Source organism: Sprattus sprattus (assembly GCF_963457725.1).
Source record: "Sprattus sprattus genome assembly, chromosome: 16".
Classification (NCBI taxonomy): Eukaryota; Metazoa; Chordata; class Actinopteri; order Clupeiformes; family Clupeidae; genus Sprattus; species Sprattus sprattus.
Genome location: NC_137914.1, coordinates 12,325,452 through 12,340,451, shown reverse-complemented (window position 1 = coordinate 12,340,451; position 15,000 = coordinate 12,325,452). Strand labels below are relative to the sequence as shown.

At 47.8% G+C, this 15,000-nt stretch overlaps 1 protein-coding gene across 16 annotated transcripts in view; it reads left to right on the top strand.

Annotated features, from left to right (window-relative positions):
• hspg2 (heparan sulfate proteoglycan 2) overlaps window positions 1-15,000 on the top strand; it is a gene marked incomplete at its 3' end in the record, with an annotated part of 88,453 nt that overhangs the window by 58,935 nt on the left and 14,518 nt on the right. For 11 of the 16 annotated variants that reach the window (XM_080853947.1, XM_080853951.1, XM_080853954.1 and 8 more), the window contains 18 exons: window positions 262-442; window positions 3,917-3,976; window positions 5,919-6,041; window positions 6,348-6,500; window positions 6,772-6,914; window positions 7,158-7,235; window positions 9,017-9,152; window positions 9,568-9,722; window positions 10,007-10,136; window positions 10,804-10,950; window positions 11,150-11,284; window positions 11,596-11,777; window positions 11,937-12,132; window positions 12,459-12,638; window positions 13,093-13,353; window positions 13,637-13,799; window positions 13,915-14,012; window positions 14,306-14,572. In XM_080853947.1, coding sequence (XP_080710073.1) covers window positions 262-442; window positions 3,917-3,976; window positions 5,919-6,041; window positions 6,348-6,500; window positions 6,772-6,914; window positions 7,158-7,235; window positions 9,017-9,152; window positions 9,568-9,722; window positions 10,007-10,136; window positions 10,804-10,950; window positions 11,150-11,284; window positions 11,596-11,777; window positions 11,937-12,132; window positions 12,459-12,638; window positions 13,093-13,353; window positions 13,637-13,799; window positions 13,915-14,012; window positions 14,306-14,572 — 2,788 coding nt within the window. The remainder of the gene's footprint in view (window positions 1-261; window positions 443-3,916; window positions 3,977-5,918; window positions 6,042-6,347; window positions 6,501-6,771; window positions 6,915-7,157; window positions 7,236-9,016; window positions 9,153-9,567; window positions 9,723-10,006; window positions 10,137-10,803; window positions 10,951-11,149; window positions 11,285-11,595; window positions 11,778-11,936; window positions 12,133-12,458; window positions 12,639-13,092; window positions 13,354-13,636; window positions 13,800-13,914; window positions 14,013-14,305; window positions 14,573-15,000) is intronic. The other 5 variants (XM_080853948.1, XM_080853946.1, XM_080853953.1 and 2 more) reach the window with 4 other exon arrangements.

Here is a 15,000-nt window from a genome sequence, read left to right as displayed (position 1 = left end):
ACACACACACACACACACACACACACACACACACACACACACACACACACACACACACACACACACACACACACACACACACACACACACACAGACACACACACACACATACACACTCACACCTTACATTAGCCCATTAAACCAACAGTATAGCACCGGCAATATCACATCATATTTGTTGACATCACCCCCCAAACCTTAGTGGCTCTAACAACAATGCTGCGTTTTTGTGGTTGTGTGTACTGTTTCCTCTCTGTGCAGTCGCCAGCCTACACGCTGGTCTGGACCCGTCAGGGCAACGGCAAGCTGCCCAACCGGGCAATGGATTTCAATGGCATCCTAACCATCCAGAACGTGCAGCCGGAGGACGCCGGCATGTATGTGTGCACCGGCTCCAATATGCTAGCCATGGATGAGGGCACGGCCATCCTCTCCGTCCCAGGTTCGTGATTGGCCCACCCCTGCTCCTGTTACCCTGCCTCCCGTCATCCTTCAAGGCCTGAAGCCCCCCCCCCCGCAGCCCTGCTCTTCCCTCTGATTGGTGCATGCGCCTGCCTCTCTGCCACCTCTATCCCTCTCTCCTGCTCTGATTAACTGAGTGCTTATACTGTAACTCTAATGCTGCTGCACCCTTTGCCCATTCATACCCTCCCCTGCTATATAACCTCTTTAACCCCTGCCCACTATGCTGCCTATGCTTGCTGCTTCCTCCAAGGTTGCATCTGGTTTCTTGTCTCTCTCCCCTGCTTGGCACGGTGTCTCTGTGGAACCTGCACTGCTAGCAGCATATGATACAGCTTGTGAACAATCATCTAAGTGAATTATGACTCTGGGAGCTCTCTTAATTCAACATAATTAATCGGGCAAATGACTATTGGAGCCTTGTTGTCACTGATCAAGGCATTAAGGGATAATTACTGAGGTAGTTTGCTGAAATGACGCTGATGCACTCAGGTTTTTAAACCCCTCCCCCGATTCCCAGCCCAGTCCTTTTCCCCTGACTGTTCAACAACACCCCCCCCCCCCAAACATCCTGGAGGTGGTAGCTCAAGGGTGCCTCGAGGTGTCTTCAACCTCCCCCATCTCCCAACAAGTACCTCTCCTCTCTTAAAGTACTGGTCCAATATCTCCACCCTTACTCCATACCCCATACCTCCCGACACCTCCTATCCCCACCCTCCACAAGTCATCTTGTGAGGAGAAGTATATAAGGCTGTAGATTATTAGAGGGAGGGGAGGTGCATTTCCCTCACCCCTCTCTCCAATACCTCTCGCCCTCATCCCTTTACACCTCCTCATCCCACACCTCCCCCAAGGCCTGTTCCCTTTACACCTCCTCATCCCCCACCTCCCCAAAGGCCTGTTCTCTTTACACCTCCTCATCCCCCACCTCCCCCAAGGCCTGTTCCCTTTACACCTCCTCATCCCCCACCTCCCCCACCTGATGCATTCACTGATGTAGGCTAGGAGGGTAGCTGCTGCCTCTGCTGGAATCCTCCTCACTAGCTCCGGTGTGGAGCTCTGCTCTGTCCCACACGATGTTGTGCTCTTCCTGTGCCTCTCTCTGGTGGTGGTCATCTAAAAGGGTGTGGGTTTCCTAGTGTTCTGCTCTCTGAGGTGTTCAGTTATGGGTGCAGGGTGTTTCTGTTTTTCCCCTTAAGGGTGTGCGACTCTAGGGGGCAGGTGGGGAGGTCGGAGAGGGCAGGCAGGGCCTGGTGACTCTGGCACCAACACGCCACGCCAGTGACCCTACTGTGTAAACCAAAACAAGAAATCAAAACATGTCGTTAGTGTTGTTGTTATTGCTGTCTGAATTCTGTCACATTTTTGTTGAATGTTTTTCATAATGGTGCTATGAGAGGTTGGTTGGGCAGGGCAGCGGGTGCAGGGGCTCAGCTCCCCCCTGCATCTGTGGGCTTCAGAGACGCACTGCAGTGCTGTAGTCCCAACCTACTCTAACGTTCATATTATCTAATGAGAGGTGGTGCGGAAGCTAAATATTTTTCAAGCGTACCAGTACCCAGATCAGTGACATGGCTCTGTGTTATTTTCGTTCCTTATACTGTATGTTTGACGTTTCCTGTCACTGCTTTGTTCATGTTATGTTATTTGCCGATGTTACTGCTACTCAAAAAGAAAATGTGCCACTGTCCCCTTAGAGACTCAAGCAAAACTTACATATCATGCAAAACCACTGTTTGTACAATCATATATTTGTAAACGAAACCACTGATTTTTATCTTCACCCCTAGCATTAGCCTTTTGCATTTGAGAATCACATATAGCTAAGTGTAAATTGGGGTAATTGTTTACATCGATTGTAAATGAGCTTGTCACATACACTGGAATTATTTAAGTTTATCATGTTTGCATTAAATGGGTATTCACTGTATGATGTCACATTTTGAGAATATATTCTGATTTGCCTTGATTTTGTGCACTGTTAAAGATGGGGTTTTAAGGGCAGTTATCAAATAGTGTGCCATTTATATTTGAGAGTATGAGGTACCTCTCTGTATGACTACTACAAGACTTAATATACAATAATGAAATGATAGTTTCTATCAGCTGTTATCTTATTTTCTACATATTTTTTAAATCTCATACAAGTTATCTTGTGATGGTGCTGTTCTTTCAGAGGAGAATCTCTACCTATGTTTATACTTCCATATTCCAGTGTATTTAATTTATGTGAAATGTCTGTATAAATGTCTGTAAAAAAATTAAAATGTTTTTGATCAAATCATCTCTGTTAGAGCAAAAACAATGAGCTAGAGAAAGTGATGTGAAATGCCCACCAGCAGGTCTGAAACCAACTCAAACACAGGTCAGCCATCAGTGCCTCAATCCCTGTAGAGGATGTGGGTCACAGCGCTGAACCACACCCAGCAGATCTGAGACCAGTAGAAGTGTTAGTATGAGACTCCACAAGGACCCATAAGGGTTTCACAGGTTCAATGGAACATTACAATGTGTTTGACTTTTTACTGAATCACAAGCTGTATCCAACCAATATGTATGTTGGGATTCCTTGCAAGTAAAGCTTTGATATGTTTTTACCACTACTAACTGCATGCTGTTCATGTTTGTGTGTGTGTGTGCAATTGGTTTTCTGCCCTCTTGTTTCCCCATTGGATTCTCTTCCCTTTTGATGTAATGTTATGTACGTGAATTCAATCTGTCTGGATAGGTGGGTTGGAGGATGTGTGTGTGTGTGTGTGTGTGTGTGTGTGTGTGTGTGTGTGTGGTGTGTGTGTGTGTGTGTGTGTGTGTGTGTGTGTTTGGTGTGTGTGTGTGTGTGTGTGTGTGTGTGTGTGTGTGTGTGTGTGTGTGTGTGTGTGTGTGTGTGTGTGTGTGTGTGTGTGTGTGCGTGTGTATAAGTATGTCACCTCTGTGACAGAGACTATGTGTGGGAGTGGTGTGTGGAGTATCTGTATGCGTTTCTGATTATAAATGGGAATGTCCAGTGCGGTCTGTATGTGTCTCATGGTTTGCGAGAGCAAGTCTTTATGTCTGAGAGTGTGTCTATGTCTGGAAATGAATGCACATGTGTTAGAGTGTGTCTGTCTCTTAGCTGTGGTGCGCACCCCATCAGGTAAGCCTTCAGGTCTGGACCCTCACCTTTTGATCACCTGATCTCCTCCTGGTGCCAGACATCCTCCATATACATTAACACTCAAAGTCACAGTACGTCACACTCACAGTATGTGTCCCAGACACCGTGCTGTCAGCTATTGGTTGCAGCTCACAAAGACAAATGTCATCAGTCCGTGATTCAGGCTAGACTCGTTAGGTCACACTGCACATGGCACCTGATGGAGATCCGGTGGCACTGGGTACGGTGTGTGGGTGCGCAGGTGGGCATCAGTGCCAGCGCTCCAAGGGTCTCACCCGTGGGTATGTGTGTTCCTCACAGAAGCGTCTAAAACGCAGATGTTTTACACAGCCTATGAAATGTTTGAAGGACATAGGAAGCGTAAGTCTGCATGTCCCCCCTCCCCCCTCCTCCAACCCCCTCTGCATGTCCACCTCTCTCCTCCAGCATGGACGAAGCCACTCCAGTCATCTGCTCATGTACCACTACACACACACACCTACACACACACGGATGTACGTGAGTGTGGCTGGCCTGGCGGAGCTGACTGCTGCATGTGCCAAGACGAGGGAGACTCCTCTGTTGAGATCACTCCACCATCAGTACTCCACAACCCTCTCCTGGACACAAACACACACTGTCAATACAGCACCGAATACACTTAGCCTGAAGGCATAGCGCCTTACCGCAGCAGCCCCACACATTTACACTCACTTTAAGGTTAATTTACTCTATATAAGGCTCATTGTACCGCTAAACTGCTGCCTACACACATTGGTTTCCATTCAAATCCCTCGCCACAACTCGCTGAAGGGAAGCAGGAGGCGGTGTAGTTTTCAAATGGCAGCAGTGAATCACCGCCGAAATGGAGAGCCAAAGTGTGACGTCACCGATCCCTCAGAACAATGGCTCTTGTTCCAAACTGCATTGGAAACCAATCTTAATGGAAAACAATCTCCAAAAAGCTCATTCGTAAATTAGGTCAAATAGCTCATACTGTCATATATCTCTTAAGTTATGGGGAAGTGACATCATCACTTAGCTGTTTTTTTTGCCACAGCTGTGATAAGGGAAGACTACAGCTGCACAGCGATCTCTGACAGTATATCCCTGTATCATCAACAGAGAGGAGTCTCTCCACCTCCACCCACTCTCTCTCCTACTCCTGTCCATTCTCTCTTACTATGCTTTTCCTCTCTTCACCTTTCTCTCTTTCTCAATTTTTCTTCATCCCTGTTTCGTCATCCCAGTCTTACGCCCCCTAATCACTTTCCCGTCTCTCCTCTTATCCACCTCTGTCTTTTCTCCCTCACTCTCTCTCTCTCCTCCCCTCTCTTCTTCTTTCCATCACCCACTCTGCTCATTCCTATCACTCCAGATGTTCACCACGCCTGCTGTCAAGTAACACTCATTACGCTTCAAACATCATACTGTGTCGCTGATGTTCCATCCATCTGCGTCATTCCATGCCAACACACTGGGCTTGGCTACTGCTCACCTGTGATATTATTGCCAATGACACAGACACACACACACACACACAATCAATTAGAGTATGCATTCATCCACCCCATGCACTTCATCAAACTATGTGCACAGTCCGGCACTACACAGGTACTATAGCAACAAGGTCATCATACAAATGACATTATATAGAAATCTATGGGTCTAAAACCCCTGACATGTAAGTGCAACTGGTTTGTGAAAAGCATAGTGCCTTATTGATCATGCGTTTTAAATCTACAGTAGATATCATAGCACTGACATTAAGAGGGGCCAGCTGGCTTTATAAATCCTCCACGACCAACAATCATCTCATAGCTAATATCAGCCATAGCCACTGTGATCAACATATTTAGTATTTAGTCGTAGTCATTTGTGCAGTCTGAATCGTGGGAATGGGCAGTTGCTGGTCAATTCTCAGATTTGGAACTCAGGGTGCATTCCCATTTAATTTTAGCATGAAGACTACCTGGAACATCACTGCATATAACACACATGTATCACCTCAACATCTGACCAGTGTGTGCACAACCTAAAGTTCAAGCATCTCATCACAAGCTCTGACACCAGGTGTAGAAGTGAGGAACACTGAACACTGTTCTTCAAGCCCCTAGAGAAAAGGTTGAAAATGACATGGTGTTGCGGGAAAAAGTATAAACTATACTGATGAATAGTTGCATCTCAGATAAGTCATTAGTGCAGGGTTACTGTCTATCAGGAGACATATACAAGCACATGGAACACCTCACAGATACAGGTGTGTGAACGAGAGAGAATGTGTGTACGTGAGTGTAATGACCTTGAGTGTGTTGTGCTTCAGCTGTGGAAGGCACCCAGCCTGTGGCCTCGGTCCACCCCCCCGTGCTGACGCTCCAGCAGGGCCAGCGGGCGGAGCTGCGTTGCACCGCCACCGGAAGCCCCACCCCAGCCATCGAGTGGATAGGTGAGCACCCGCCCTCCTCCAGCACGCACACACACACACACACACACTTACACACACACACACACACACACACACACACACACACACACACACACACACACAAACACACACACACACACACACACACACACACACACACACACACACACACACACACACACACACACAAAAAAGGTTTTTCGATAGGCCAACTCATGTCCTGAGGTGCACTTTCAGACCTGCTCATTAAATCTTAAACGTTCCATCTCATTTCATCTGCTGATTATTCAGAGTGTTTTATCTAACTCTTCTCCCTCCGACCCTCAGCTCCTCCAGGTGGTCGGATAAGCCCCAGCGCGGTCATCCGTGGGGGAGTTCTGACCATCGCCTCTGTGGAGCGATCAGACGAGGGAGAGTACATCTGCAAGGCCCTCAACATCCACGGGGAACACACAGCTCGAGGCGTCCTCTACGTGCACAGTATGTTTCTTACACCCCTACCATCTTCTTTCCTATCACTACATATCTATTTTTTTCGTCTTTCTACATGTGTTACATAACGTGAGTGTGAGCCGGTTCTTGTGTATGTGCGTGTGTGTGTGAGAGCACTCCTTCTTGTGTTTCTTATGTGTGTGTGTGTGTTTAATATGTTTATGTGTGTGTTTGCATATGAGTTGTATATGTTTATGAGTATGTGTGTGTGTGTGTGTGTGTGTGTGTGTGTGTGTGTGTGTGTGTGTGTCTGCCTAAGGTGCCAGTCTGCCTCAGGTGCAGGTAAGCCCTCAGCATGTGGAGGCTCAGGAGGGCCAGACTCTTCGCCTGTACTGCCGTGCCGGCGGCACGCCCAGCCCCGGCCTCACCTGGAAGAAGAGGGGTGGAGAGCTCCCCCCTCAGGTGAGTCCCCTCACCCTCCTCCCTCCAGCACCCTCCCCTCCGAACCCCTAAAACCTTAACCCTGCATCCTGGAATGCACACTTCTAAGGGTTATGTTACTGGTGAACAATTTGGTTGTATTTTGACTTTCTCATTTCTTTCCCTCTCTCTCTTTTTCTCCCTCTTTTTCTCTCTTTTCTATCTCTCTTTGTCTGTCTGTTTGTTCCCATCATCTCTTTTTTTGTCTTGCCATTTTTTGTTCAGGCCATTCCCTCTCATGGTTTCCATCAGTTTAAAAGCAACAGTCTCGATGTGTTACAGAGACAAGTAGAGGAGCTGCAGGTCTGTCCGTCTGTCCATCTGTCTGTCCACCCTCCCCCGCCCATTTGTCCCTTTCGTCTGTCTCACTCCCCCCCCCCCCCCCCCCCCCCCCCTGTCTCATAGATGATCATGGCTTCCCCTAGTGGACTAAGTGCATGGTCACAAGGGTGTTGCTGATTCATGCTCAATTAATTCATGGCAAGCAAAAGGCTCCGTGATAGGTGTGATAATGTTCGTCTTTACTGACAACAGTCTGGAAGACTTTACTGACAAGTCTAGAGTCTGGAACCTGCGTGTTAAATGAGTGAAATTAGTGCTGCAAACCTCACTGCACCTGCGGCTCTGTGCCATACGCCCCCACACTGCACCCCCCTCGCTCCTCGCTGCTCCTCCCAGTTGTTTGCCTACCCTCATAACCCCTCCTGCCCCCTGCATCTCCTGTCCCCTCTGTGCCTACCTCTGCCTTCTGTCTCCATTACCCACAATACACCACTTCACAGCAGCCTCTCACTCTGCACCTCCTCATACCACATTTTCCCTCTTCTGTCTGCACTTCCTCAGCCCTCACACTGCTGTGCACCTCTCAGCACACAGTGCTTCCTTACTGCCACCTCCTGTCTGTATGGTGTCACTGCACCTCCTGGACGCTGCTCCCCCTCACCCCTCCCCTGACCTCAGACCAGTTGCTGTGGGTGCAGTGTGCCGTATGGCATGATCTTAACCAGACTGATAGGGCTTTTGGTGGATGAGATGTGCAGCTCTACATCACTGTAGTGCCAAACGGTTCCACTGAGATAGAGGTTGAAGAGGGGAGCTCTATTTTGCTTGTTGTTTAGAGGCAGACCCAATGAAACATCTTATCCCTGTTATTCCACCCAGCCACTTGTCACCGCTTCCACTTTGTTTTAATTTCAACCTCGGCCATTTCCGTCAATCCTGTAATCATCTAATGACAACCCTATTAACACTAGTCAGAGTAATTGTATGTCTGTATTGTTGCCACCAATGATTTGAAAGGCGTCAAATCCGTGTCGCTCTTTTAACTTGTAATTACTGTTGAAGTTACTGTTGCTATAGTAACTTCACTCAGAAAGGCCTGAAGCGTGTCAGCAGAGGATGCTGCTGAGTGCTTGGCAGCGCCCTCTTCAGGCCACACTGATAATCGGCTTAATAATTATTTAAGACCAGATGCTGGCAAAACCAAAAATGCCTTACTTGGCCAGACCTTTACCAACTTTTCCTGGCAGCAGGAAATATTAAATATTTAGCAGTTACGTTAATGAAACAGTTGTTACACTGAGTTGATGATTCGGTGGTTAATGTGGTCTTTGGGTAAGGACTTACAGTCACAGTCCATTCATAGTAATGGCTATGCAGACTTCCAAATGGAGGAAATAAATATAAGATGATTTACACTTGACTAACATTTTAGCCAGCTTTACCTGAACAACACCACATACTGGCCAGCATGGCCTTACACTCTTGGCTATACTTCTGTCAAAGGGGGCTACAGTGCTGAGCTTCAGCTTGCTCCAGAGCATGGTAGCATAGATAAAGTGCACCATAATAATACTCAACAGGTCAAACAGAACACCAATAATGTTTCACCAGCATCTGGTACTATAGTCAATGCCCTATTATGTATTGTCCTGCATGACATTTTTGAGCTGCTCTGTGCCGCAGTGTTGCGCCATGTTATGTGATGTTTGTGAGTGCTGTGTGGGTAAGTGTTTTTAAGTAGGTAAGTATGGAAGTATGGAGTGTATAGAGCGGCTCCCCTCTGACCCCTCTCTGCTCTACAGGCTCGCATGGAGCGCTCAGACATTGGCACCTTGCTCATCCCCAACATCAGGCCGTCTGACGCCGGCACCTTCCTCTGTGTGGGGACCAACGCCATCGGCTCCTCCGAGGCTCGCATTGAGGTCACGGTGGTCAGGGGTGAGAGGAGGCTCTGAGAGTTGTCTTCATCTGTTGTGTCAAAATGTGGAATTGTGTTGCGTCAGTAAGGACCTCTCTTGTTTAGTAACAATTGCTAATAACTTGGAGTATTGAGAAGCATACAACACTTGTCTTTGGCAAGCTTAGCGAACAAACTGGAATGACTATTGACTGGCTTAAATGGACCACCTTAATTCAGATAGCGACTGTGGTTGGTGCTGGTGAATCAGCTGAGCGTCATCTGATAAGCTAGGCAGAAGACTGACTACCGTGGCCTGCCTGAACGTTATATTGACTACTAAAGATGTATGTTAACTGGCATCAGTCTGTGTTAAGCTATGTATACTTCTGTTAGGTCCTGGTGAAAGATCACCATGGGCAAAATGAAAAGGATGTTCTACTTATTTGTATCTAGCGGACACTAGTGTCTCCCAGGAGATCACCATCCAGCCCTCCATCGCAACGGTGGTCGAGGGGGAGACTCTGGAGCTGAACTGCATCGTCCCCGGCAACCCTCCTCCCTCAGTGACATGGCAGAGAGCCACAGGCTACCTGTCATCAAATCACCTGGTGAGCTCGCCAGTTCCTGAATTGACACAGTTGTTAATGAATATATGTGAAAGTAGAAATTTGTATAGACCTCTCACATTTGGTTAAAAGGAGACCCATTACAACATATATGTGCATCCACTGTTTACTGTATGTTTTAGAACTGCTGTTCTTGATGTCTGGCTTTGTGTGTGTGTGTGTGTGTGTGTGTGTGTGTGTGTGTGTGTGTGTGTGTGTGTGTGTGTGTGTGTGTGTGTGTGTGTGTGTGTGTGTGTGTGTGTGTGTGTGTGTGTGTTTATGCGTAGGTTTTGGGAACACAGCTGCTTATTGTGCAGTCCTCAGAGGCTGACTCTGGAGAGTACATCTGCCGTGCAAACGGCGGCTCTGGGCAGCGTCAGGCAGCCGTGTCTGTCTCAGTCACCTCCAGCGCCTCCCGTAAGACCCAGCCTCTGCCCTCGTCAGAGCGCCCACAAACCCAGCTTCCCCTTGAATACTCCAATAGCCTAATGACCCATCAGTGACACAGTGACCTATTTACAATACGTACCCCTTTAGACACCAATACCAATTCTTTTCTCAGCACTTTCTTCGACTCTTCAGTGACACAGTCACCCGGTATCGCAATATTGCTGCTTCCATCAACAATACCCCAACACATAAGCAAGCTAACAAACCCTGTTTTTAGTGACCTGTTCTTAACAACCGAGTCCTGTGTTCTGGTTGTAAGCTGGTCTTAAGAGCGCCATCATCTCCATTAGAACCCCACAGAAACTAGATACCCTTAAACATTGCAGTACTCCACACTAACCCCTCAACCCCTCAGTGACCTAGCAACTCAATATAGTAGCAATTTGCAAAACTTCATCGACTCATCTAAAATAACGAACCTTCCAGACACAAATAACTGAGCCTGGTTGACCTTTTTCAACTCCACAATTACTCATTACCACAGTATCACATTTATCATTAGCTTACTCCCTCAACAATAGCTCTACCATACATCAACCGACTAATTACCCTTTCTAGTGAGATTCATGATCCAGTCCAGTGTGTTGTGGTTGTAAGGCCTTAATGACCCAGTCGTGTGTGTTGTGCTTGTAAGCAGGTCTCCAGAGCCCCATCATCTCCATCGAGCCCCACAGTGTGGCGGTGAAGCAGGGGGAGTCGGCCACCTTCAGGTGCCGAGTCTACAGCGGGGCCCAGCCTGTGCGCCTCGAGTGGAAACTGTCAAATAACCTCCCGCTGCCAGGTAACTACCGCGCCCTCGGATACACCTTTACACCGACAACGACACATTTAGGTCTTATCTACGCCAGCCAAGCATTTGCCAGGCTAGGCTATTCTCCCACTGCAATGAGGGACACATATACGTTCTGTTATTGTTTTATTGTATTATTGATAGTGTATTTATTGTCACTATTGACCTCTGCATTTACTTCTCCCCTCAGATAATGCCAATGTCAGCCCTGATGGCTCAGTCATCACCATAGTGAACGCCAGAGCAAATAACCAGGGCACCTATCGCTGTGTGGCCAGCAATCTGTTTGGCATCACCCACAGCATTGTCTCTCTCATCATCAAAGGTATTGCAAAGCATCACACACACCTCAACTCAACCAGTGTCTTGATCATTGGCTTAATCAGTGGCTTTTAGATGACATGAAGAGATTGCGATAACTGTTTGAACTCCACAGACATTGCTTTAAATTACTCTGATCTGACATAATAAAGAAATTATACATTTTTATAATTGTGGGTTCTTGGAATTGTAGATTCCAATATGTTTGTTGAAATGACTGTTAGGAATGTAGTTATGTGTGCACTTAAACTCTGTAGGGATCAGTAAAAGGTAATAGGCTTGTATATGATTCCCTCTATTGCATTGTGTCTCAAGAGTCGCCCAGAGCTGTGGTAACCCCAGCAGGCCCATTGAGGGTGAGGGTGGGCGACCCCATCAACCTGGAGTGCCAGGCGTCTGGAGAGCCCCGCGCCTCCGTCTCCTGGCACCGGCTGGACAGCACCCGCAGGACGCTCATCAGCAGCCCAGTTCCCATGGAGTCCAACGCCGTCATGCAGGTGTGTGAGTGTGTGTGTGTGTGTGTGTGTGTGTTGAAGAAAGTATGACTTACCCCATCTAAAACTCAGATAGATTAAAGTAATGTTATTATGTATCAAGACTGAAGACTTGGTGTGAGTCTGAGCCTGATGTCTGATGTCTCTGCTCTGTCTCTGCAGGTCCTGATGGCCCGGCCGGAGGACAGTGGCACCTATGTGTGTGTGGCCCAGAACAGCCAGGGCACCACGGAGACACGCGTGGAGGTGCAGGTGGAAGGGGGACCCCAGGTGCCCATGGCCCCCCGCGCCACCGTCCAGGAGCCCCTGATGGTGGTGGTGGACGGCCAGACGGCCATCCTGACCTGCCACGCCCAAGGTATGTGCAGCTCCTCAGTCTTTCACCACCTTAAAGGGACTATCAAATGTCAGATGTCAGAAGAAGTTTGTCATCATGGGAGAGTGTGGAGACTTTTCTTCCATTTTAGCGTACGTGCACAAATGGACAGTGTACATCGTACATAGGAGATTCTGGTCAAATGTAATTAAATTGAATTGTATTTATTTGAATAGCGGCAATAACAATTTAAATTGTCGCAGGCGCTCTACAGAGACCAAGGCGCCGAACCCCCTTAGGGCAAGAGTTGAATAATATTGCTGAATTATGGTGGAACAGTGTATCAATGCTGGTATTCTCACACACAGGTTTCCCCACACCTTCGATATCCTGGTCCAAGCTGCGTGCCCCTCTGCCCTGGCGCCACCAGCTGGTGAACGGTAGCCTGGTGCTGCCCAACGTCGGCCGGCAGGACTCTGGAGAGTACATCTGCAACGCCACCAATCCACTGGGCACCAGTGAAGTCACCGTCACTCTGGACGTGGAGAGTGAGTCAGGAGTCATGAATGTTTCAGTTTCAAAAACATAATTGGAAATAACAGGACATCAGTCTGATTATTAAATGACTTAGTGTCAGTAAAGACACATTACTTTACTAACTCTAAATTAAAACTAAAGTTCAACTAGAACTTGATAGATGTTTACATGATTTGTGAGTTAGGGGCAAGGTCAACCATCACATGAAAAAATGGCTTTCCTTCACACTTCATTGCTTGTTCCTCTCCTAAACCACTGACCACTGTTTTTGTATTTATTGTGATTTTTGTATTTATTGTTATTCATGTTTGTTTGTAAGTGTAAGCTACTACTGGATGACCTTAATTTCCCTCGGGATCAATAAAGTATCCATCTATCTATCTATCTATCTATCACTGTTGCATTCCTGCTCTATATATGACATTTCTCCACCCTGTTGCCTAACTACCCCCTCTCCTCTCCCAGCTCCTCCGTATGCGACCACTCTGCCCGATGACGTGCGCGTGCGTGTGGGGGAGGTCATCCGTCTGCAGTGCCTGGCCCATGGAACTCCACCCCTGCGTTACCATTGGAGTAAGGTCAATGGCACCCTGCCCAGTCGGGCCGAGCAAAGCGACGGCACGCTCCAGATCAACCTGGCCTCGCCGGACGACACCGGCAGCTACGAGTGTGTGGCCAGCAACAGTGTGGGCCACAGCAAGACCACAGCTAAAGTTATTGTGCAGTGTGAGTGACCGCCAGCCAAACAGCCTGTAGAGTGGGGAGGGACGGCCTTTATTGGTAGTCTGACAGTGAGTGTATGTGTGTGTGTGTGTGTGTGTGTGTGTGTGCCTGTCTGTGTGTGTGTGTGTGTGTGTGTGTGTGTGTGTGTGTGTGTGTGTGTGTCTGTGCGTGTCTCTCTGTGTGTGTGTGTGTCTGTGTGTGTGTGTGTGTGTCTGTGCGTGTCTCTCTCTGTGTGTGTGTGTGTGTGTGTGTGTGTGTGTGTGTGTCTTCTGTTGTGTTTCTGCAGCTCCCCTAGTGGTGCGTGTGTCTCCTAAGGTGGAGATGCGTGCTCTGGGGTCGGCGGTGGAGTTCACGTGTGCGGCCCTTGGGGGCCAGGACATTCGCCTGGAGTGGCTGAAGGAGGGAGGGTTCCTGCCTCCAAACCACCATGTCAAAGACGGCGTGCTGAGGTGAGTGTGGCTGCGTTTCTGTTCAGTGGAGTAGAGTGAAGTGCTGCTGTTTTTAAGCTGATTTTTATATTATGTTATCTGTATCTGATGTGTGTGTTTTTATGGTGTGATTCAGGATTGAGAATCTGGAGCACAGTAATGAAGGCACCTACATCTGCAGAGCCATCAGTGCGTTTGGTCAGGCTCAGGACAATGCCAAACTCACCATTCAAGGTCAGCACTCCGCACTCCATTCCATTCTACTCACATACACACACACACGCACACACTCATTTACACACACACACACACACACACACACACAACACACACACACACTAGTACATCACAACACCTTTCCATGTATTACAGGCCTTTTCAAAGAACAAAGAGCTACATTTGTATATCTGTTTGTATTTACATTTGTTGTCTGTCTGTATGTATGTGTTTGTGTTGTGTTGTGTTGTATGTATGCATGTGTATACCTGCATGTATGCATGTGTGCTTGTGTACGTGTGGGTGAGCAGCTCTGCCGAAGGTGATGATAAACGTGCGAACGTCGGTGCAGACCGTGATGGTGGGCAGCATGGTGGAGTTTGAGTGCCAGGCTGAGGGCCACCCCCCGCCCACGCTGCGCTGGACAAAGGTGGGCGGGGCGCTGCCCGCTCACGCCCAGCTGAAGGGTGGCATGCTTCGCATCTCGCCTGTATCCGAGGGTGACGGCGGGCAGTATCGCTGCACGGCCACCAACGATGTTGGATCGGTCCAGTCGCAAGTGGTCCTCCAAGTCCAGTGTGAGTGCAGCTGACGTCTTGGTCATGCACACACACACACACACAAATACGCACAAACTCAAACGTATACACATACACACTTTAAGCGTATTTGAGAACTGTGAAAAGCGCTATTTAAATATGATGTATTATTATTAATATTACACACACATACGCACAAACTCAAACGTATACACCTACACATACACACTTTAAGCGACTTTGAGGATTGTGAAAAGCGCTATTTAAATGTGATGTATTATTATTATTATTATTATTATTACACACACATACGCACAAACTCAAACTTTTACACATACACATATACAGATAAACACACACGTCATTTTCTATGCATGTATCACATATCAGTACTTCTGCTCTCTGCTGCTACGACAGGCTATGCTGCAAAACATGTCGTGTGTATGGGCATGCATGTGTCATAGCAG